Below are 24,884 nucleotides of genomic sequence, written 5' to 3' on the forward strand. Positions count from 1 at the left end.
ACAGGTTCTTATACGGTAGTGGTGCTATATAGCACCTTAACCACTCCAAAGAACCGCTGAAGAACCTTTTTTTTTAGAGTGTAGGACTTTGCTGAGGAACCCTTATGCTCAGAAACGGCCCTGGTTACAATATAAACACATGGAGTTATTTATATCTCATCTACAATAATGTACAGTATTTGAAAAATAATGTGTTTTTTGAACATTAAAGCATGTCAACATATTCTGTTACACCACATACACAAAATAATGATCTTTAAAATAGCATCATATGACCCCTTTAAAGTATGCGAGACATACATTTAAATAGTATTTATTTACGGAGGTATATTATGTCACTTCTCTAGTAAGTTTCGTCTGTGTGTGAAGACAGTAGCACAAATCCGTGAATGAATGTTTCGAAGTGAAATAAACTTTAATGGAATAAAGTTGAATGGAATTTAATTGAATTAAAGTTGAATAAACTTAAACTTTACTGTTCAGTGCACTGATGTCAGACTCATTTTGGATAATAAAGTTTATTTTAAATTGTTAAATGCCCTGCCTCCATTACGTATCTCGGTCACGCCATTATAAGTGTTTGATCACCACATTTGGGTGATCATTGCAAAAAATGTGTTTATGTATATATATTCTGTTTATTTTTATTATATATATATATATATATATATAGTACCAGTCAAATGTTTGGACACACGAATGGGAAAGTGTCCAAACTTTTGACTGGTACTGTACTATAATATACACAAAGAATATCAGCCGATATATCGATATCCTTTTTTTACTCCCTAATATCGGTATCGGGCCCAAAAAACCCATATCGGTCGGGCTCTACTAGACACTGCTTTTCTGCACTTTTACTTCGCACGTCTCTATCGTTTTCAATCTCGATTATGCTGCCACAACTGGAGCCTGCTCTTTTAGCAGGTGTTCCGTCAACGCAGAGATGAGGACTGTTTGAAAGTCTTTTTTCCCACTAAAACTAAAGCGTGTCATCTCAGTTTATTACATCAACATAACAAAAGATGTGATCGCAAAACAAGCAGGAAAAAAGGCATTACATGCTAATTTTTAAGTTATATACATGTAAATTTATATAGTCGCCAGTGGCCATCTCAGCAAAAATATCACTCGCAAATTTTTTATTTACATTTTTTTGGTCGCAAATCCGACAGTTTTAGTCGCAGTCTGGAGCCCTGCACTGACACTGCAAATACGCAAATAAGGACTTTAACCTGGGGTTTAGGAATGTGCAGTGTGAAACAGCAGCTTATGATTGATTACCCAGTATTAACTTTTAGCGTAAAGTATAAGCAGTGTGAAACGTGAAGCAAGATGACCCAGGATTCCGTTTACCCGGGGTTTAGAATGACCCAGGGTTAACGATTTCAAGTGTGAAAAGCCCTTCTGAAAACAGGCAGTCATAATGAAACATTTCTTTACATTTAGGGAATGCACATCAGGAATGCAACATATCTCTGGATTACAAAAAAGGGGGGAAAAAAGTATTTTACTTTTTTCTGAAAACAGATAAACCTAATGAAACTTTTTTTTTTTTACCATGCACACACAAGGTTTCTCTGGTTTACAAAATTATAGCACCTCCAAGAAAATATATATATATTTAGTACTACACACAATTTAACTGGGGGAAAATTTTAATTAATTAACAAACATGTCTAATAAATAAATAAAAAAATGTCCATGCATTGGATTTTTTTACTTTTTCTGTAATAATCTGTAACAATTCTTTTTCTGAAAACAGCATAACCCTAATGATTTTTTCAGCTCTATGCACAAGAAATAATGCAGTAAACGTTTACAAATTTAGAAAGCTCTGTTGTTTCTTTCTTTTTAATTTTCTCTGAAAACCCTAAACCCTTCTTTCATTATGCTAACGAAATGCGAACAAGCAAGAATATTCCTCTGCTTTACAAAAATATAGAAAGCTCCAAGAAATGACTGTCCACATTAAACACACGTGCTTTCTGTAATAACATCACCCTAAAGAAAAATGTCTTTGTTTTCTCTATTTAAACACTTCTTGCACACCTGAATAGTTGCAGGCAGGTGCGCTTGATACAGGAAATAATGCTAAAGAAAAAAAAAATCCTGCATTCTGCTGTAGCCAGCAAGAAATCCAATATTTACTGAGGTAGCAAAATTTCAGTCATGAAAGCTTTGTCAAGAATAAAAAAAAAGTCCATTCACTTGATTTGCATTTACAAAATGTAAACAGACAGGAACACAGCATTTATCTGTTTTATGGAAATATATATGGAAATATATGGAATTGGAAAATATATGGAAATATAGGAAGCATGTAAAAACATCAAAGACCATTTCTTTCTCAATACACTAAACTAACGCAAAAAAAAAAAAATGCAAAAGAGCAGAAATACAAACATTTCAGTCATGAGACCTTTGTCAGGAATTTAAAAAAAAAAAATCATGCACTTGATGTGCATTTACAAAATGTTAGCAGGAAGGAACGCAACATTTCTGTTTCATGGAAATATATGGAATTGGAAAGTTTAGGGAAATATAGAAACGCTTCTTTTCTCAGGACACTGAATTTATGCAAACAAAATGCAAAAAAGGAAGAATACAACATTTCTTTAGTGTATGAAAACAGAGAAAACATCATAACAGAAAATATTGCTTTATACACACGTTTGCCATGAGAACGCTACAACCCCAAGTAAACGTTTCTTATTCTCTAGCTTACAAAAATAAAGAAAGCTTGTAGAAACATAGTTAGCTTACTTCAGTAATACATAAACTTGCTTCCTCTGAAAACAGCAAAACCCTAATGAAACCATTCTCATAGTTTTTTCAATCTCAGTCATTTTCTGTGACTGCTATACATCAGTATTCTTTTCACACTTGCGTAGCCATTCTTGGGTTTGTCTCAATAACATTATTGAGCCCACAATACTGCTGTGGCGCGAACGTACAAAGAAACGGAGGTGAATGAAAAACGCATGCACACGTTCAATATGGACACCTGGCCATGTGACAGGAAGAGCCTTGAAAACGTTCAGAAAAATGAGCTCCTAACAGGACGAGCGGTTGACAACGCTGGTTTCTTGCTGAACGCGTGTACGTGCGTGTGTGCACTTGAAACAGCAATGTCATTCTCCTCTGTCCCTCTTTGCAGTCTGGAAGGTTGGGAGTTGCCCTCCAAACCCTCGCAAATAGTCACCATTATCACTTCAAGCTCATTTTTCTCCTTCAAAAGGAGAGATGCATTATTTGCGATACTTTTGCGATTGCCTCTCTCAAACTGTCTCCTCCTGCTGCAAGTGAGTGAACCAGCGAGTTAAAAATAGCTCTCTCTCTTTTTCTCCGCTCTACGTTTACATAAGCGTGCAGTGGGGAGGCCACTTCCGGTCTAAACGGCTCAGGCCAGTGTCTGTTCCACAACAACCACCAGTGACTGTGGGAGAGGACAGGACACACACACACACACACACACAAAATGCAGGAAACCTTTCAATGTATACCCAACATTCATACCTCCATGTCTTCTGAAAACGTCTATCTGTCTAGCACTCATCTGTCTCTCTTTCTGCACTCATCGCATTTCTATTTCCCTCCCTCTGAAGTGCATAAATCAGTCCGATACATGCAACGTGCTACGAAAGTCACACAAACAAGTCAAGCGAGTCGAGTGCAACCGATCTGACCAACAAGTACAAGAATATTCCAAAGCTTTAAATGTTCAAATACTAATAATTTTGCACAATTAAAACACAATTCAAACCCAGCATTTAAAAGAAACCAAATACTCACTACTGTGCACAGTCGATCAGTTGATATTCATTGGATCTTTCGAAGCAAGCTCTCACCCCTTCATCCTGCCACAGGGTCTTTGTGTGTTCATAAAATTCCTGTTGGGAAGACAAGTGGAAGAGAGGAAAAACCCATAAACTAGCTGTCAGAATCCAGGCAAATCTTTTACACCTCGGTAGTTTGGGTGCATATCATTTTTTAAACCGGTTTGTGAGTTTTGCACACACTCTTTAATGCATGCTAACCTGTATTAAAAAACCAAACATACACACTATACACTGACTAAAATGAAAAAAGTTAAAAAGCATAATAGGACCCCTTTAAAGTTGATCAGCAATTACAAGCAAAAACAACATCAAGCTAAAAAATAAAATAAAATGTACTAATATAAAAATATGAAGTAATATACATATTTTAAACTAAATTACAGAATGTGAAATGTAAAGCTGAAGCTGCTGTAAAATAATGATTGGTAGTTAAGGAATGTTCACTGTATAGAACGTTTACCAGATGCGTCAGTGAAATAAACAACATAAGTGCGGCACGTTAGACAATAGTTTTCAGTGGATAAACACGGTTTGAAACTATAAAAACAATTCACATTTTTTTTCTACAACATGCTTAAGGTAGGGCTGGGCAATATAAAGAATATTTAAGAGTTTTCAATTAAGCAATGTATGAACAATATGTATTTAAAAAGTATGAGAACATTAAGACATACATTGTAACAGTGCTTCAAATTTAAACTTTAGTAGCGAAAAACAGCAGTAGAGTGGGTCATTTAAATTCACTTCTGTGAATCAGTTTAAATCATGTTTCGAAAGATTGATTTGATTAAAAAAAAGCTTCTAATTGAACTAACTGTTTCCATCATTTAAAGTTGATCATGGGAGTCTTCATTTGGTATTTAATATGACAGTAAAATATATATATGTAGGTTTAAACTAGAGCCCGACCGATATATCGTTTTGCCGATATTATCGGCCGATATTAGCCTGTCGCCGATATATCGGTATCGGCGAATATGCCGCCGATATGAAATTTGTTTTTTGCAGAACATAATTCCTGTTGGGAAGACAAGTGGAAGAGAGGAAAAACCCATAAACTAGCTGTCAGAATCCAGGCAAATCTTTTACACCTCGGTAGTTTGGGTGCATATCATTTTTTAAACCGGTTTGTGAGTTTTGCACACACTCTTTAATGCATGCTAACCTGTATTAAAAAAAAAACACCACTGATTGGTCCATTACAGATTCTGGACAACCAATCGGGAATTTGATTCGAGATTTCTGCATGCAACGATCCCATATTCTGGTTTAAATTCAGATTCAATAACATGAATTGATTCCTTAATGGTTCTATTAACACATTTTAGTAATTCTGTCTAGTGTCTAGTGTCAATTTTCAGATTTCAACAGAACAGTAATGATCAAGAATAAATTGTATCGAATTACTGGGGACAAAAAAAAGTAGGATAGTTTTTCAAATGAGCAATGTCATATGACTCGTGTCTGCGAATACATCACAAGAAGGTGTTTACAACTAAAAAATTATCGTTTTCAAACCCAAAGGAGGAATCCTGTGTCTGACTTAGGATTTCATCAACTCTTGATGAACCATAGAGGCCACGAGGGAACAAACATAAAGTTGAATCAACTGTGCAAAAAAAGATATAAAGCCAAATTAAATGATAATTTACAAGCTGTAGAGGACAACGTGGTGGTAGATATTAACATTATACACATCAACTCAGCTCTTTTGCTGTCTCCTTTCTGATTACATAAACACCAAACAACGTACGCAGTTCATGTATAACAAAAGCCACATATGGAGTTCAAGACAGAACTAAACGATTCTGACCGCCCACTGCAATCCAGATGTGGTGGTGAAGCATGAATGAGCGTTTGAAATTAAAAACTTCCAATCTGATCCAATACAACATGAAGCGGGACACACCTTGCAAAGCTGTTTATATGTGGTGGCATGAACCTGAACAGCAAACGGGTCGGTGCACACCGCACGGGACAAAGGAGGACCGGCCCGTGGTCCCGACAGGGAACAGGGCTTTGTCTCACTTGATCTTTGTTGATGTGCTTAGAAATGGTAGCGTTCACTTTGGCACAGCTCCTTTAAAAAGGAGTGCCACTACGCTTTTAAATGTGTAGGACAAGAGCCACACACTTGAGAATCCCGCCACCCACCAGCTCTCACTGCTCTTACCGTAAATATTTTTTTTGTGGGTATCTGAATTTTTGTAACAGTTATATTATAATATATAAGACACTGTCTTGCATATACTATTATGCAAGCAAAAATTTCATTGTTAAAAATAAATTCATTCTTTACGCAAAACATTACCTGGTTTACAACAAATATTAAAATTAGGCCTTAATTATATTTTAAAACATTTTATACAAAACATTGATACTTTAAAGGGGTCCTATTATGCTCTTTTACAAAGTCTTGATTTTGTTTTGGGGGTGTACTAGAACCTGCTCTCATGCTTGGTGGTTCAAAAAACGCATTATTTTTCACATAATTTACATTATTAAAATACCTTTCTCCCCAGCCTGCCATAAACGGCTCGATTAGTTACCGTACACGTTACATTCAAAGGGCATTAAAGTGTGCGAGACGGGAATTTATATTTAGGGATGCACCGAATGTTCGGCAACCGAACCCAATAAGCGAAAAGACCGAATGAATAGTACCGAACAATGATATGACGCGATCAAATAGCAACCAGCGTAGAGTGAGAGCGTGCACTCTTTATAATGCAGCACACACGTCAGCAGTGTGGAAGCATTTAAACTGTCGGAGAAAGACGCAAAAATCATCACAAGCACCGACAGCGAGCGACTGTTTAGGACTGCATCGCATGTCTCTGATGAGAAGAGGAAGGGGTGATTGTTGCTGGTTACAGTATGATGATTGAAATCGCGAAATGGCCTTAAAGGGGTCATATGATGCAATTTCATTTTTTCCTTTCTCTTTGGCGTGTTACAATACCTTTCTCCCCAGCCTGCCATAAACGGCTCGATTAGTTCCGGCTTTGATTAAGGCCCGCCTTCCGAAAAACAAAATGTGTTGTGATTGGTTAGCTGTCCCAGTGCGTTGTGATTGGCGAAAACAGCGTTTCAGGCGGTCGCACACCAGACGAGAAGCGCAGCGTCACGTCATGCCACATCTTTAAAATTCAAATACTTTATTTTCTATGAGTGTAGGCATGAGTGTAGGCGCCCAGCTAAGTTGTGTTATACTTGTAAGAATTGTTCTAGACGTGCCGAAAATTTGACGCTACAGCACAGCAGCTCTTCTTCTTCGTTTTCTCTGATGCACTAACTCTGCAGCAGCACTTCTTCTTCATCCTCTCGTCTGATGCACTCACTCAACCAAGCGTTCGCCCCTCCCCACTCCCCAACCATTCGAATCTCCGTAGGCGGGAATTATTTTATAGTTTTATATTTCATATTTATTACATAAATAATATTGAGATGTATGATGACACGGTAAAAAAAGAAATGTTTTGCTACTTTGCCCAGTCCTGGTGTACACCATTTCAGGTGAAAGTAAAGGTTAAAACATTTTTAATGTGTGTGTGTGTGTTTTTTTTTTAATTCATCGTCTACATCTGTCTTTCTCTCCATTTTAAAATTACCGTATTGACCCGAATATAAGACGATGTTTTTTTCTTGGAAATACATCTGAAAAAAACGCGGTCGTCTTATATTCAGGGTCTAGACTTTGACATGTCAATAATACACCCACAACAATAGGTGGCGCCAAATACGCATAAAACGAGTGTGCCATGAAATACGTAATGTAATGCGTGTTGTAAAGATCGCGAGTAAAATCAAAAGAAAAAGAAAACCTTACAGCTGCATGAGTCGTGACTGTCACGTTAGCCTGATGGGACCAAACTCCCTTTGTGATTTTAAAACGTAAGACAGTACCCCAAATTTGAAGTCTACAGTAAGATTTAACTTCTACTGTTAATAAGATTTTGGTAGGATACTATTAGATGGATAGCCTAAATGTCCTAATTCAGATGGGCTACCTGTTTTCGGTCCAATACGGTATGTTAATATGCTTCGCCAGTTTCCTCCTAGCTCGATAGCTTCACAGCTACAAGTTTTTTTTTTTTTTTTTTATGGAAATATTACAACTCAGCCATGTAACAGTGCTGAAATAGCTGTCGTCCATAAACTTCAATGGGTCTTTATATCCTAAAGTGGCATGGCTGAGTTATAAATGTCAATAATTGCTTTTGCTTTTTATTTTTGTCTCTCGCTTGTAACACAATCAACTAGTCAGACTGGTTCCCAGCGGGCCCTGGGGCCACCGAGGAAGAGAGAGCGAGAGAGAGAGGGTGGGGCAGTATCTTCTTTGTAGTAATGCTAAAACTATTACCACTTCCTGCACTCGATACTGAAGTTTAACCATTAACAATCAACCCCGAATCACGCAGCTCTCCTGGCAATCCTGTAGCTTACAGAAAAACCAGCTTCCTGCGTAACAGTCATTGTACGTCTATCCAGTTTTTAAGGTGTCAAAAATTCCAACTCATTGTATTTGTAATCTAATAATTCTAGTAATGTTTACAATATGATGCAGGTAACTATTTAAAACAATGTCTAAACCAACTGGTGAGCTGTTTGTGTTCTCTATTTTTAAGTCCATAGGGCCACCAAGTTTGAATCATTTGTAATTAAATCTTAAGCAGGCCCATTGGCGCAGGTCAGGGCGGCTCTCCACTCCCCTTTCCCTAGACACAGTGCACCTGTCTAGGTGATGAGGGAGCAGAGAGGTCCTGTGTGACAAGGTGTGTGGCTCAGGTGAGGCCCTCTTAAGGGAGAGTTTAGAGGTTATCACAAGTAATCAGTCGTAATGAACGCCACACCATTATACCTGAGAGTCACACGTTCACACACCCACATTTCCCTCAGGTGAGGCGCTTTTTCAATTCACCTGTGTTGTCCCTAAGCAAAGAATAGCTGCTAATTATAATTGCACAAAGCACACAAGGCCCTACGACTGAGGAGAACCATCAAAACACGCACGGGCCCAACACAAACATCCACAACACAGTGCGAAAACTAGATGCCCTAACGCTTATTTTTTTTTTAGATGTACATACTACGCTCACACACTTCATCGCCATTTTTACCTTTATACTTCATCGGTCTTTATTAAAATGTCAAATTTTTCTTAACTAAATACGTCTTGTGCATGTCCAGCTAAAAAAGGCGGAACGTAATAATGAGATTGTACACAGACTCTCATGGAAACAGAAACGGGGGTGATGGGGAGACAGAATAACTTTCTACTCACCGATGTGAATTCAAAGTCCTTCTGATTGGCTAAATTGAGGATGTAATCAATTCGAAACTTATTTGCGGGACAGGCTAACCGGACTGGAGGTACCAACACGGACATTGCCGTCACTACAGTCTGTAGAGGTAAAAAGACAATCAGAGTTTCAGTGCGTTCACATTTTTACATGTTTGATTACTGCTTCAACTCAACTCAAGAAGCTTCAACACTTACCTCTATAGCTTCTTTTATATTATTCTTGATGTCTTGAATTTTCTGTTTTTTCTCTCTGTAAAACAATAACGCTTGGCTACTTCAGATCGCTTCATTTTCAGGCAACATTAATGAAATAATTGTAATGTTGTAAATAGTATGAATTAAACAACTTACTGCTACTTAGGGGTGACAGTAAACCAAAATTTGATATCACAATGTGAAGTGATTTATAGTATGTGATTTATAGCATGGTAATGCATTACAACAACAACAATTATTTTTGCTAGAAATTCAACAAAAAGGTTTTATGTTATTTTACATGGTTATCTATAATAATGAAATAACTGTGTTTTGAAGTTCGTGTTTGCATAATCCTGAGGTGAATACAAATGAAAAGTGTATCATCGCAATTAATTACTTGGTCTATTTTCTTTGTCTCATATTACATAAGACTGGAGTTAGAAACAAAAGACTTGTAAATTATATTATAAAACTGACAGTTCAATCTCTGAATTCTGATCAAATGAGCTGCATTTGCTTCAAATTGTTGTAAAATAGCCAAAATACAAACAGGTGACCATACATAAACTGAATACTATATAAGATGCTTAAATTAGATAAAGTAGTCCTGCCCACTGTGCAAATATATTATCTACCTCAGCATTAATGTCTAACATTACGCAGCACATACCACCAGGCCCTAGCATTACTAATTCCTTTTTTCTTAACTTTTCCTGCTAATCATCAAATTAGAACTTGTTTTCCAGATGCTGCAATCACAATCTTTCTATTGACTAATTCATGCAACAATTATCTGCCTTCGTCTTATTTTAGCATTAAAATTTTAACCGATGTCGAAGTCCTGATGGTCCGTATTTCTGTAACCTCTGTAGTATTTCTGGACACCCTAACTACACTGATCGAGGACTAGATTATAGTATTGTAAATTATAGCAACTTAATCACAAAACTGGTTTCAGACCAGCTGCGAAGCATTTCATGATGGTAAATAGTGGTTAAACGGATCGTAGTTGATCCGTGATCCGTACGGACCAAGCCCCACGGTTCGGCACGCATGTGATCCGCAGATTAATTGTTAAATAAAATTTAACCATAATAGATAACATAATAGAGTATAAGTTTATCATTTGTTCGTATTTACACAAGCAAGCGAATTTTAAACAATTCCAGAGAGAAAAGGCGAAAGGGAACTCGATTAGATACTCGCGCGCTGTTCTGTTCTCTACGCACACACGCGTTTCAGACGGCGCGCAAACACCGAAATGAATCCTCTTCGGAATCCTCTGAACAGACACATACACATAAAATTATGACAAAATACCCATCTCGACAATCATTCAGGTAAACGCAGTCAGTTATGTCTCAAGTGAATGAAAACAGCTGAGAAAGAAATCGGATGTGATGCGTATCATATCGGATCCGTGCATCAGGTCTTAAAGGGACAGCGGCTTATAAATACTGCTGCTGTCATTAACCAAACAACAAAACAGCGGTGATAAAAATCTATATTTAATTTATACAGTGAACACTATGTAGTGTTATTTTCCATAATTATTACATTTCTGTATTTGAATACTACCATTCTTATTTAATTTGTAACATATTCTGTTGTATTTATCAGTGCTTGTAATTTGTGTATTTGTTCTTATTTTTACTGGCTGTCCTCTTGTCTCTTTAATCATGTTTAAACTTTCTTAGTTAATCTAGTAGTATTTACTGTGGTATCAAAGTAGTACTTCGCTTTAAGTAATAAATGGAAAACGAGTTAAATTGAAATATTTTTCTTTTCTTGCTGATCCGAAAAATGATCTGATCCGCGGGTCAAAAACCGTAATGTGAACCGAACCGTGAGATTTGTGATCCGTTGAACCACTAATGGTAAATACTGCTTATTGAAATACTGCTTACTGAATAAACTTATTGGAAGTCAGCTTTTTATTATAATGGGACTTTCAGTGTGCAATATCATGCTACATTAATAAAAAGTCCTGTCACAATACAAAATAAAGCACTGCATTTTACTCACAATAAATACATATACACTAACGATATAAATATAATACTCTGAAATGTCCCACTACGTCAAGAGGACAACACAATGACATAAAGCTCGCCTTTACCGCAATGACTTGGATATCAACATCCTCCCAAACCCAACTTTCACTGAAAAACATTATAGCAAAACGATGTTGCCAACAAAATGTCATGATGAATGAAAACAGGGTTTGTTTATACTCTATATCATACTTGACTGTAGGCTATATAGAATAAAAATCTAGTTTGCGTTTGACTTACAAAAAGTACAGAGATGTGAAAGCCATACTTACTCAGCATTGAAGCCATTGACATGTAATATGCGCATCTGTTTGACTATGGTGCTTTTCCCCGATTCTCCAGCCCCTGAGAGACAAGCACAAGATAGAAATAAATCACAAGAGATGTGGGAGGAGGAGGGAGGTCAGATATCACCTGATTCAAGGGGAATAATTAATTTAATTCCACAGTAGCATTTCTTTTTAATGGTAAACGAAACATGTGCCTCTATCAGAAATTTCATGCTAAAAATCTAAAGCTAAAAAGAACTGTGTATGATTATTATATTGTCATTGCAAACGTGCAACAGCTGCAAAAAAGTCATAATGTCACCAACACATAGAATGTGTTATATGGAATAGCATAATTTCGTCCTTTACTACACAAATAAATTGTTGCCAATTTAAGATTTTCAAAATTATGAATACTCAACAGTTGCTTCCATATTCCGTACCTCACGTCATTTCATTAAGATTCTGATATTTCATTAAACTATGAACAATATCACTCCAATATCGACAATCAATCCTCTTGTAAGTAAACCTCAACTAAAAAGGAACTGGTTAGCTAAGCTATGCATCAAATCAAATAGTGAAATGCAAAACAAAACGTTAAGGAGCTATCCAGAAACACCATCTAACGTCTCTAAGAGCCAGTTGTCAAACATTGACAAAGCTGAATGATTCTACAATTTCTGGTCTACAGTGCATATTTGTCTGAGTTTCCAAATGCTAAATATGAGAAGAGAGTTAACTTATCCCCTGCAGATGTTAAGCACAAACTACAGAAGCACCAAAACACCTCAGATTTAGGCTCTCAGTTCAGATGCATGATGGGAACCTCTTTATCACAACACATATTCTGTTACCAGGCTCCAATTGTGTCAAATAGGCCTGTTTGCATACAGGATTTCCACTTTTATGCTCCAATTACACTGGTACACATCCCTAAATCATATATCATTACGACACTCTTAAATCATGGGTATCTAGAAATATCCCTTAAACACCAGACAGACATTATGATTTAAGAGTGCGTCGCCATGTTGAATACATGGGATTTTGATTTAGAAAAGGGTACTTTTAGGCCGTGTGTATTTCTGAACAAATAGGCTGTTAGAGAACTGAGTTTTATCAGAATTAGTCCAGTCTCTTGAACTGAGACTAAATCAAATCAAACAGAGTTTAAAATGACTTCATGTTGTGCTACGCAAGATCCATGAAACTGAAAAGTTTGCAGATTTGATCAGGTTTAAGGTAGTAGATTTTTTTTTTTTTAAATGGCCAATAACACCAATGCCGATATCTAGAGAGCAGGGTGACTGACATAATGCTGATATAGACATACTACAGTTTCATGAAAGCAAATAAGACGTACACAAAATTGCTGAATTTAAATAAATCTTATTCACTCAAATCACACAAAAAAAAACACGTACGAAGAAAAACAGAAAATGCCCATCATTCATTGACTATCGGTAGATTTGGAACTGACAATAAGCAAAATTACCTTTTCTGTTAATCGACTTAGCTAATACATCAGCCTATTGCTAATCTAAACTATGAATATTAACTGATCTAATCAGTTTCTGTTTCAAATGTAATGCGCAAAAATATGTATGTGTCATGTGTATGCCCAGAATGCTAAACCATAAAAATAGTACTATGCAAACAACGCTTATGAGGTCTTGAATACATACATTTAAAAAGAACGAAAACTAAACCAAAAATGATGCACTAATCTAATCTCCCAAACAACTTAGTTCAGAAATGTTTACTTAAAACAGTTATTTTATTTCCATTTATATGTACGGTAATAAGCACATGCTCATTTAGCAGGATGCAGAAACCACCCTAAACTCATGAGCTCCATCCTAAAGAAACACGTAATGTGTTTAAGGGTCAGCACATGCAGGTGTAAGTGTATGCTTATGAGTGTAGGATCTCCAGGAGACAGTCGTGAATGAATTATAAAATCATGGGAGTCCAAATATTTACATAATGCAAAACCTATTCACCATAAATCAGAAGGGAATGAATGGAGTGATTGAGCGGTGTTAGATGAAGCATCACAGGCCTCCACAAGCTAAGCCCTAAGGTGTCCACTACTACTGCACAGGCATCCCAATCGAGACGCGTGTACCTACATCATGTACTGGGACAAATTAATCAAATTCACACAAAACGCTACGTGTGACAGGCCCCGATGAGGTCACGGCGGCAGGCGTCCAGCAGGAGAGTATTTGCAGCAGTGACAGAACCTCAGCTTTCAGACCAACCTACCTAACAGTAGTAGTCGATGAGTTGCTCTGTAGATCTGTTTGTCTTTCTGGAGCTGTTTCTCTATCTTTTTGTTAGCTTCTCGCTGGGCCTTCTCCTCATTTCTCTGGTCCTCAGTCTTACTGTTGCCCAAACAACCCATTTTCCCAAAAACCCAAGAAAAGTTTCGGGGTGGGGTAATTTGGAGGTGTATCTACCGTATGAATAAATGATCCAAATTACTTGATTGGCCTCCGATCAGAACACTTTGATGGAAAACCGGGACATTTATACTACTATGCACATAACTTCCCCGGATTTAGCTGATAAGGGCAGGGGAGCACGGGGAAATATGAAAGCTATGAGTGACTAGTATTGGCGAGAATAGGTGGTGGTGGTGAAAACACTAGGCCTGCCGAGTCCCGTCGAGCACTTGCTGCTATAAAATAGGAGATTTCGGTGTATGGATGTGCATCCAGCGAAGCCTTCGACGTTACATTAATGATTTCGGCTTTCCCACGACGGCGATTTAGCAAATTTCCCGTCGCGAATCCATGGTCGGTTTCCCGAAATAATGACCGACTCTTGTTAAAATCATGAATAGCTCCACAAAACGCGATTCTTTTCGGTATCTTGCTGTCGAATCCGTTGGCCGATGCAACGACACGGGCAGAACGAGACAGAAAGGGTGGCTACAGATTAAAAAAATAAATATTTCCACCAAAATGACGGCATGTGGATCATTCCGCCCTGCGCCGTGGCCGACATGAACCTTTTAACTCCGTCACGAAACTACGTTGTCTGCGAGAAAAATACGGTGGTGGTGCTGAAAAATTCCCCTCAGATTGACGCTATTTTCCCTCCTGTTCTGCTTATGGTGACTGATCGCTTTTTTTTCGGCTTGTCCGAATCAAACGAGGCCCTTCGCCGTCTTCTCCGTTACTGTAATTTGAATTTCTCCTCACATCCGTAGGCTTTGCGTTGACGCGAGCGGCGATCCTTACGGCTCTTTCTACCGCAGATGCAAATGCGAGCGATTCCGTCGATATTTTACCGGTTATCGCAGTCCGAGTCCGCTGTCAGGCTACGCTTTGTATCCTTCTTCAATTCGGGTGGTAGATCATGTGCATTTGGATACGTGAAGTTAAATCCGATACCACAGCGATGGATTCCCTACGGACGGAGCGCGTTGAATCCCCAATTGTGGCGAATGTAGCCTTTTCGAGGGTGTATTTTTAGCGATTATTTCCTTTTCTCAGTGAATTGTACATTGAGATAGACAGCGTTGAAGAGATGGGCGGGGCAAACAGCTCTCATTGAACCCTGCTAATCACATGACCGCCCGAAAACGTCAGCAAGCGGCGATTCTGCGGAGCAAGGCGCCCTCTTTGAAGTCATGATTCCTACGTGATAAAGTTCGCGATTCCACCCGATCCATCTTTGACTATTGACCATTATCGCTGGTTAAATGTAGGGCAGTGCGATATAACCTTATGTTTAGTGTGTAAGTCTCTGAACCACAGCTTCAACCTGAAAACATGAAAATACGCTCGTTTTAAATAGAACTGGGGACAGAGAACTGCTTCCGTTAACATATAGCTGAGTAGCCGAGTAATAATTAAATTATTTTAATCAGTTAATTGTTTTTGAACGTACATTTTGCATCCAAAGCACAAGGAACATAGTACTAAAATACTCTGACCACTGTGGTTTGAATCCCGAACGGATGGCTCTTTTGAGTCGGTTCTTTGTAATGAATCACCAACATACAGCGCGACTAGTGCAGTCCGATTCCTGAACGAATGACTCGAATGAGTCAGTTCTTTTTAGTAAATTAAGACATTTATGAATCACAGAGCACTTACTGAACGTGTTCTAATACATGCACATAATTTTTTTTTATTGTAATCAGTGGTATTTTATATATATATATAAAAAAAATGTGACAAATATATGTTTTATAAATGTTTGTATGGTATTTTTAAAAAAATAAGTTTGCAGTCTGAAAAGTCCTCAAAAATATATTGAAGCACATCTTATGTAAGAATAGTATTTAATTTATTTCTGATTTGTTATATCTGTTGTGTATCTGAAATGTTATGTAAATACGAAATTCTCATGTGGCACAGTGAATGCAATACGAGTTACAATTCTTCTTTACAAGTATTTCAAAATAACTAACATTTAATTAGTAAATATTTAAAAATGACTAAAAGAATGTTTGAATTTAAGTGTTCGTCATCTGTTGATGTATACTTAATACTGAGGGCCTCCTAGTCTAAGTGGATGTTAATTAAAACTTCCGCATATCAACTTTATGTAACAATTATTGTATTAATAATCTGACATATTTGTGAGAGAGCACTTAATTATTAATCATTGCAGTGTACATAAACATAATTGCAAATAGGAGAACAAGTTACTTTTTAATATATTAAAAGCAACAACATACAACCGCAGCAACCAAAAGTAAAACATATACGTTACAAAGTCATGTCACAGAATGATTCATCAGCCAAAAAAGTGGTTAAAAGTACTTCTTATTATTACAATAATTAAAGGCTTCCTACAACAATGTTTATATTCTATTATGTCCTTCTGCGAGTATTTTTAGGTAAGTACTATACATTCTGATCTGCCTGCTGAGAATCTCCACAGACATGCAATGTCATACCCTTTGTGATGTGCCAGAATAAATCAAAAACACTAAATAACAATCTATGCCACCAGCATATATCTTCTATTCTGGCAATGAATGACTACATTCATTAGACTAAACAGGATGCCAAAGACGTCTTGGAGGTTTAAAATGCTATCTGAATGTCTATCTGAATTAAGGTGATGATACACGGGGCAACTTTTTTGAGTAATGTTGCTTGGGCACTTTCCCATTGAGAATGGGCAACAAATCTCTATCTGGATACTTTAGATCAGTCATGGGCCCTGTGTCTCACCTGGTTGCCCATTGACGGCCACATTGCACTGCAACATTGCTCAAAAAGTTGCCCCGTGTATCATCAGCCTTAAAGGTCCCATGGCATGAAAATTTCACTTTATGAGGTTTTTTTTAACATTAATATGAGTTCCCCTAGCCTGCCTATGGTCCCCCAGTGGCTAGAAATGGCGATAGGTGTAAACCGAGCCCTGGGTATCCTGCTTTGCCTTTGAGAAAATGAAAGCTCAGATGGCCCAATCTGGAATCTTCCCTTTATGTCGTCATACGGGGAAAGGTTACCTCCCCTTTCTCTGCTTTGCCCGCCCAGAGAATTTGGCCCGCCCATGAGAAAATGAGGCCAGCACAATATTTTTTTTTCCTCATCATGAGACATCATGGCTTGCAAACGAGCGAAGCATGGCAGTTGCCCCGCCTCTCTCCTCCTCATTAGCATTTAAAGCTACAGACACAGAAATGGCACGTCCTAAGGAAAGCTCATTGTGGGACTGGCTCGTAGTGGCTGAAATTCTGCACCAAGGCTGAATTTCGGGAAAGAGACTTCAGATACAGTACTAGGGACCACTTAGGCCTATATAAAAGCATCCAAAAAGCAGCATGTCATGGGACCTTTAAAGTAAAACTAAATAAAATAGTCAGGTTTTCTACAAAATTATTTTAGCATATACTCAAAATATTACTTGTTCAGTGCAAACATACGAATACAGCACATTACATTCATCAGACATGCTAGAAAGAAAATTTATACTGACATGCATTTGACAATAAACTTTACTTGTACTTTATAATCTGTTTTTTAATACATCCCATGCATCGGTTGGTGTGAATAGTCTAAAAGTACAGAGCTGTTTTTTATTATTCTTTTCCTTCAGCTAAAAAGAAAAGAAAGTCATTTCACTGATATTATTTAATTCAAGCTATAGTAACAGTCTAAAGCCAAACATAAAATTAAGTCTATATGGTGCCTTGACGTGTCATTGATTTTTCTCATATATTTATTTGTATTGCTCCAAACAAAGGCTTAAAATAGTGACATGCTGATAGTCAGCGAGTAAACCAAAGAATCCAGAAACATAGTTGTAGTATAAGAGATCAAACAAAAGTCAATGTGATGTCAACACATGAGAGATAAACTATTGTATGACAGTGACCGAATAGGAAAATGAAGTTTCATTGAGCTATTTTTTGACACCCTGTGGTCTATTTTTGATCCCATAATCTTTGTTTGGCATTCGGGGGCAGAGACTAGACAGACTCATTTGGAAACAAGGTAAAGTATGCTTTTACAGTGAGGGTGTGTTAAAAATTTAAGCCTGAACTAATCTACACAAAGTTAACAAGTCACCATACTCAAAGTTCTTCAGTGGTCACATCCATATACAATAAATTCCATTCTGAGACCAAACCAAAGTTATCACCTTTAAATGTAAGGATGCATGGATAATGTATGGAAGTTGAGATGACTCTTGGGTTTGAGTACACTACACTATGATCTATCACCAGAAGGTGGCAGCATTTCTCTAATAATGAACTCCAGCAGACTTTTTTTTTTTTTTTGTGGAACTATAGGCCATTTGTGTCTGGAACTCTGTATGCAACAGTTCTAAATGAGGATAATCAGAATGCTTAGGACAGAATATACACAGTCTCATATTCTGTGCTGAAGCAGAAGTTTGAGAGAGCGCAAAACGCAAAATATCCATTACATGAGACACATTCTCTTAATAATAATAGTAATTCAATCTCACAGTTGTTGTTATAACCTTTCCATTTAAGAAATGCCCATCCAAACAAAACAATGTAGCAGTTGTGGAAAACATCATTTGTTGTCCTTACAAAGTCTTTTCCTTTGCTTTTTATATTGTTGGACTGTTTCCTTGTTTTCCATTTTCCATAATAATTATTATCCATATATCAGCCAATATTTCTGTGGCCAAAATGCTCTGACATATTGAGTATGGCAACACAACTTTAAACAGGCAGCTTTGTTAATGGATAATAAACAAAATTTTTAATTTCAGAGACTTTTGAGAAGATATTGTGTAAAATAAAGTTTCTCTATTTGTCGTAATTAATTATTAATGAATTGTTTTATGTAGCATTCTTGTTTTGTTTGCCATTATTAATTTGTATTATGTATTTATCTACTTCTCTTGTATATATTCTTGTATATATTTTGTTCTATTTTGAGTTTGCATGATGAATAATCACAAAATTAAATGGGACAGAAAGATGTGAGATGTGTGTACAAAAAAAGAGATAAGTTTTGTAGCTTGCTGAAAAACTAGAAATAAAAATGTTTAGCTTATTCATTTAATATTTAACTATTTTTTTATCCATTTGAAGAAAATATGAGTAGTGTCTGTAGGGCGTTTCCCATAAGTCTCTGTGATATTCTTGTCCTTACTGTAGATGAGTTAGATCCCTCCTTTAACATTCTATGGGATTTTTTTTTCACCGGCAATAAGAGTTATAGCACTGTTACACAATGAGGTTTAATACAGTCCAATCTTTAACTCAGGACCCATTTGTGTTATCACTTTACATAAGACAGTCCCTTTCAACGAAAGAAGTAATTCAGGAAATTACTTCTTGTCTAATGTTATATAACTGCATGCCTTCCTCAAAATGTTAAAGGGGTCATATGATGCTTTTTTAAAGATCATTATTTTGTGTATTTGGTGTAACAGAATATGTTGACATGCTTTAATGTTCAAAAAACACATTATTTTTCAAATACTGTACATTATTGTAGGTCCTCTATGCCCCGCCTTTCTGAAACGCTTCGTTTTCTACAAAGTCCCTCCTTCCGACAAGCGCAGTCTGCTCTGATTGGCCAGCTGACCCAGTGCATTGTGATTGGCCGAACACTGCAAGCACTCGGAAATGTAATGCCTCTTACCATAATCGCGAAAGGAAAACTTGAAATCGCATCATATGACCCCTTTAACCCAAACAAAAAATCTATTGTTACCAGTGACAATCAACATGATAAAGTTTCAGCATGCATTATAGACCAATTGGCTTAACTTAGTTGTGTGTAACCAGAGGTCAACATCCACTGATTCTATTAAAACTGAATGCATTATGTGTTGAATGTCTTTTGTCATGCCCTGCATGAAGTTGCATGATCGACATTACACTTGTGGGCTTGCAGCTGTGAGCAGTGAGATCCAGCCTCAACAACAGCAGCAGCAGTCAAAAGCGGCCACATCAAAAGAGACAAACATTTTCATTGAGGTTGATTCTGCATTAAAATGACAAATTGTTATTAAAGGCAAAAGCTAAAAGAAGGACACACTTCAAAACCAGACTTCCTTTTAAGACGAACACACACAAACACTACCGGTCTAAGCCCCATAAAACACACAGAGATTCTAAGGTTGCAACAATCAGCTTTATATGTGTGTGTCATCTGTTTTTGAACCGAGCACCCTCATGACTAGAGTATTTTGGTCACAGAGCTTAATAGTTTCTTCGTTTGTGTCGTTGGCTGCCCTCCTTTTCTTGTGTGACTTGTTAATAAAAAGAAGAACAGCTCTCATAAAGGTAGCGGCTTATGAGGCCTTGTGTAACACTACTTTATCAAACCACAACTGCTCTAACGCTGTTTACACCTCCAAGAAAGGCCAAATGGGGAAGTCCAAAAATTCAACAAGTTTGAGAGAAAAAAAAAATAAGGCACTGGTTCTAGAAATTTCTTGGGCTCCGTAGCCCCTTTTAATGGGGAATCTACATGTATTCCATACTGATGGGCATAGATACATTACATCTCATCTTGTTTTACAGAAAATATTCAGCAGCACTTGGTTTTTTATCCAAAGAGGAAGTTGAGCCACGCGACTAGTGCAGAAGTAGGTTAAAGGTGATTAAAATAATAAAACATATGCCACAAGAATAGCACTGCAGCTTTAGAAAATAAAATGGTCTTCAGAAAATAGTTTCAGTTCACTTTTATACAATTTTAGACTGGAATCAGCAGAATGTCTAGATTTATGTTCTGCAAAAATGTCTGAATTATAATTTCATTCTTTGCTAGACAAAAAACAAAAACAAAAAAACAAGTAGGGCAGGTTTTCCAGCAACAGATTAGATCTTGACCAGATGTTTTCATTGTTATGACAATCCATGACCATCACAGAAACCAGGTTTAATTTGAGTTAAAGAGCTCGGTCCGTATGAAACTCAAAATTACTTTAAATGCTCTTTTTGCACAATAGACATTTTAGGGGGCATATTCAGAATAGGCGTCAATCAATGTGTTTTCAGTGACCGACCGAAAACCAGGATGACCATAGTTCCACCAAAATTACCACAAAAAAACTTTTTTTTTTTACAATGTCTACACTTTTTTGTCACAACATTTATGTGGATTTTTTTTTAGCAGTAAACATTAAATGAACAAACTGTATACATTTTCAAATGAAAAAAACTATGAATGAGAGCATGGGTAAGGCAAATTTTTCACACAGTTTGATGCTATTTTTAAACTGAAAAAAAAACAAATTACAAGACAGACGCCACATTCAACTCCTCTTCTAATGCATGGATGCAACTTCTAAAATCCATGTAGGCATACTATCTACATTTACATTTATTAATTTAGCAGACGCTTTTATCCAAAACGACTTACAACTGAGGAATACAATAAGCAATTCATCATAAAGAGGCAAACAAACACAGGAAATGCTCGTAATACAAAGTTTCAGACATTGTTTAGATTAGTACAAGTACTAATAATCGGGGGACTAAGGAAAGACAAAGCAAAGGGGACACTAGGATGCATTTTCCAATAAAAAAAAATCTGGATATTTTCTTCATCCCTTCACAAAAACCTGAGCACAGAAGGAGCGGGACAAGGAGTAACTATTCATAAAGCACTAACTCCAGCCACGGGAATTACATATTGAATTCTTCCATAGGACCTCAAAAACACATTACAACTAAAGAATCAATGTAAGTGCTTGAATAAAAAATAAAAGCTGCACATTTCTGTTTTTAAAGCCAATGTTTCCATTGTTAAGTGTATTACTGTAAATGCATTTTATGTTATTATAATTCTTATATATATATATATATATATATATATATATATATATATATATATATATAGTCTATATAACCCAAAATGGTCTTTTTAGTCATAATGACCTGTAAAATGTGGAATTTGTATTAGGTGTAAATGAAGAACAGAGTAAAAAGTATAATTTTATAATCAATGAAAATGCTATTAAGTAAAGTTAAAGTATTCATTTTCAATAGTACTTGAGTAGATTAATACTAAAGTACGGTAATGAAGTTTTTACCATTTTTTTTATATGGAACGTTTATATATATTCAAAAGATACTACATTGTCATACGATTTTATTTGTTATACAGTCGAGAAGGTCAAGACCTCTTAAGTGGTGCAGGCCAAACTTGCCATTTTAAACAACTTTAATGCATTTAAAAGTTGTTTATGCTAATTTTATTTTAGACTCATTAAAACCACGCCATTGTGACTTCTAATGCTTAAAAAACTACCACAGTATTTAGGTGGAAACGACGGTTACCATGGCAACGTGTTTTAAGGGGCCAGTCGCAAACTTTCCATCGGATGCATCGGCTCGTGGCTGCTCTCATTTACCTTGACAGCAGATAAAGTAGTCACACCATCCTAGAAACTCGGCTCTTACCCAACAACAGCAGCCTGTGCGTTTGCTTGTACTCTCTCTTCTCCGCTTTCAGGCCCTTGTCAATGTTTCGACTCCGTTTGTTCTCCGCTTTGACCCGCGCCCTCTCATCCACCCACCGCTGCTCTCTGAGCTGCGGGTCACAACTGTCCGAATGGCCAGACTCGACATCGATCCCGGGACTCGCACCGGTTCGTCCGCCGGTGTATGTGATCGCCGATTGTGATAACCTAGATCTGAAGCTGTGACACATCCCCATGGCCAATGCTGGGATCGATTCTTGAGATGTTTAACATTCGAATGGAAAAGTCTTGTAGTATAAGAACACCATGTTGATGTTGATGATGATGATGATGATGGTGGTGGTGGTGGTTATCCAGGTCAGGTGGAGAGAAGGCTCGCTATCCCTTACAGCCTTATTGCTCAGGCTCTCCAAAGGTGTCAGTTAGCCTCATCGGGTTTTCCCTCAGTTTTTGTGATATTCACGAGTGGACAAGAGTGAACTTTGACCTGACACACATAGCGTACTTTTCACTGTTTGTTATCCTTGCTCTACTGTTTCTGGACGCCGCTCCAAGTCCCTCCTTGTCCGCCGGAGCTCACGCCGCTCTGCTCCGCTCGCTCTCGCGGACTGACCTGAGATCAGTTCTGCGCCGTAACTTTTGCACGCGTTAAATTTTCACGAGCAGCAGGGGGAGGTCACTCACTCCGTGACGTTGTTCAAATATTTGTGGCTTCACAAATTATCTTAAGGGAGATGAAAAACAATTTAATTTAATTAATCTTGTCATAATTTTGATTACATTCCATATATACAGAGACGAATATTTCTATTAATAAATAAATGTACTCATAGAAAACACACTTACTGAGTGAAATTAAGTGTTTATTTCCATTATTCCCTCTGGTGGTATTTTTTATCTTGGTTGTTATTCATAGTGTTGTATAATGTTGTTGTTCATTGAATAAAAAAATGGTCACTCAGTGACGTCTTATGGAAAAAGTAGCACAATTTTAGTTTTGTAAACCAAGTATTGCTTTCATCTAATTATAGTTGTATTATATGATGTAAATTGTTAAGATTTATTTTATTCTGTTTTATGTTAAAATCTATTTTATTTTATATTGTTTTATAGTGTAAATGTTTTATTATTGTAGACGTTATTGTAGACTTTGTTTATTTTTATTTATTTATTTTTTGTACCTAAAGCTCACACAACTGTTTTAGGATTGAGTCTGTTATTAGCCATTCCAGCTTTGGGGGGTACAAGGTGCACAAAATATAACAGTTGCAATAATAAGTAGGTGGAGTAGGTCCTGTAGGTGGCGTTATTGTACATCAACATACAAGTTCATGACAGACTTGACAGCTGCACATTATTTGTAGATATATTGCATTGTACCAGTAGCATTATGCTCATTCAGTGCACATGCTCACTCAAATTTCTATAGCTTTTATAGATTGTTACATAGGTTTGTTTAACGTTTTAAACCCTTATATAAAAAAAGAAAAAAATCTACAAAGCTTTTATTTATTTATTTATTATATCATGTATAGGGTACCACGTGTATGACAGGGTAGAAAGTTAAAGTTTTCTTAACATTTTCTAGTGTCTTGATATGAATCAAAAAGGTTTTAAAGATGTTGCATATTAAATAAATTAAAAGTGAAGATGACTCTCTTGCCCTTTATCTTCTTTTGCTTTCTCTCATTCCCTCTTGTTGCTCTTTCTGTTTAATTTCCCCTAATAAAATGACCTGAAATCATGAAAGCCTTCATTGTAACTACAGATCTGACACAGTTTGTACAAAAAGTGCAGCACGTTGCTAAATATACGAGCACTCTCCTGTTTCTTGGAAGGCTGAATAACCCACACAATAGCATGCCTTCTGTTCTTAATCTGTGCTACAGCATGCCTCATGCATTGACATTAATCAACAAGAGTGCCGCCACTTCGGGTCTTTTGAATAACGTCTCGGTTACGTATGTAACCCTCATTCCCTGAAGGGGAATGACATTTTCCCATTTTGTCATGTCGGTGACCGACGAATTGGGATCTCGCTTCGAGAGACCTATCTACTTCGAGTGTAAACTAAACGAACCAATGGTCATTGGAATGCGATAATTGCATCCAGCTGCCGCTGATCACAGCGTGAGCATAAAAAGGCAGCCAATGCAATGCATACCAGATTTTCACTGAGGAGCCGAGCCGGTGACCCGGCCGCTCAGCAGAGGTACAGCAGCCGAGGCGACGGTACGTGACATTTCCGTTCCCTCCTTCAGGGAACGAGGGTTACATATGTAACCGAGACGTTCCCTTTCAGTCGGTCACTCTCGATGTC

General features: G+C 37.1%; 1 protein-coding gene across 2 annotated transcripts in view; it reads right to left on the bottom strand.

The window, feature by feature from the left end:
* The window catches only part of LOC107685806 (guanine nucleotide-binding protein G(s) subunit alpha-like), a 38,023-nt gene extending 14,856 nt beyond the window's left edge, over positions 1 to 23,167 (bottom strand). The window contains exons 1-5 of one of the 2 annotated variants that reach the window (XM_016482531.1): positions 22,545 to 23,167; positions 11,672 to 11,744; positions 9,343 to 9,397; positions 9,127 to 9,246; positions 3,796 to 3,893 (exon numbers count right to left, since the gene is read on the bottom strand). In XM_016482531.1, coding sequence (XP_016338017.1) covers positions 3,796 to 3,893; positions 9,127 to 9,246; positions 9,343 to 9,397; positions 11,672 to 11,744; positions 22,545 to 22,800 — 602 coding nt within the window. In that variant the 5' untranslated portion in view covers positions 22,801 to 23,167. Of the gene's footprint in view, positions 1 to 3,795; positions 3,894 to 9,126; positions 9,247 to 9,342; positions 9,398 to 11,671; positions 11,745 to 13,939; positions 15,212 to 22,544 lie in introns of those variants that run through there. The other variant, XM_016482532.1, reaches the window with a different exon arrangement.
* Positions 23,168 to 24,884: the final 1,717 nt, after the last annotated feature.

The sequence above is a fragment of the Sinocyclocheilus anshuiensis genome, unplaced genomic scaffold (genome assembly GCF_001515605.1).
Source record: "Sinocyclocheilus anshuiensis isolate Anshui unplaced genomic scaffold, SAMN03320099.WGS_v1.1 scaffold822, whole genome shotgun sequence".
NCBI classification, from domain to species: domain Eukaryota; kingdom Metazoa; phylum Chordata; class Actinopteri; order Cypriniformes; family Cyprinidae; genus Sinocyclocheilus; species Sinocyclocheilus anshuiensis.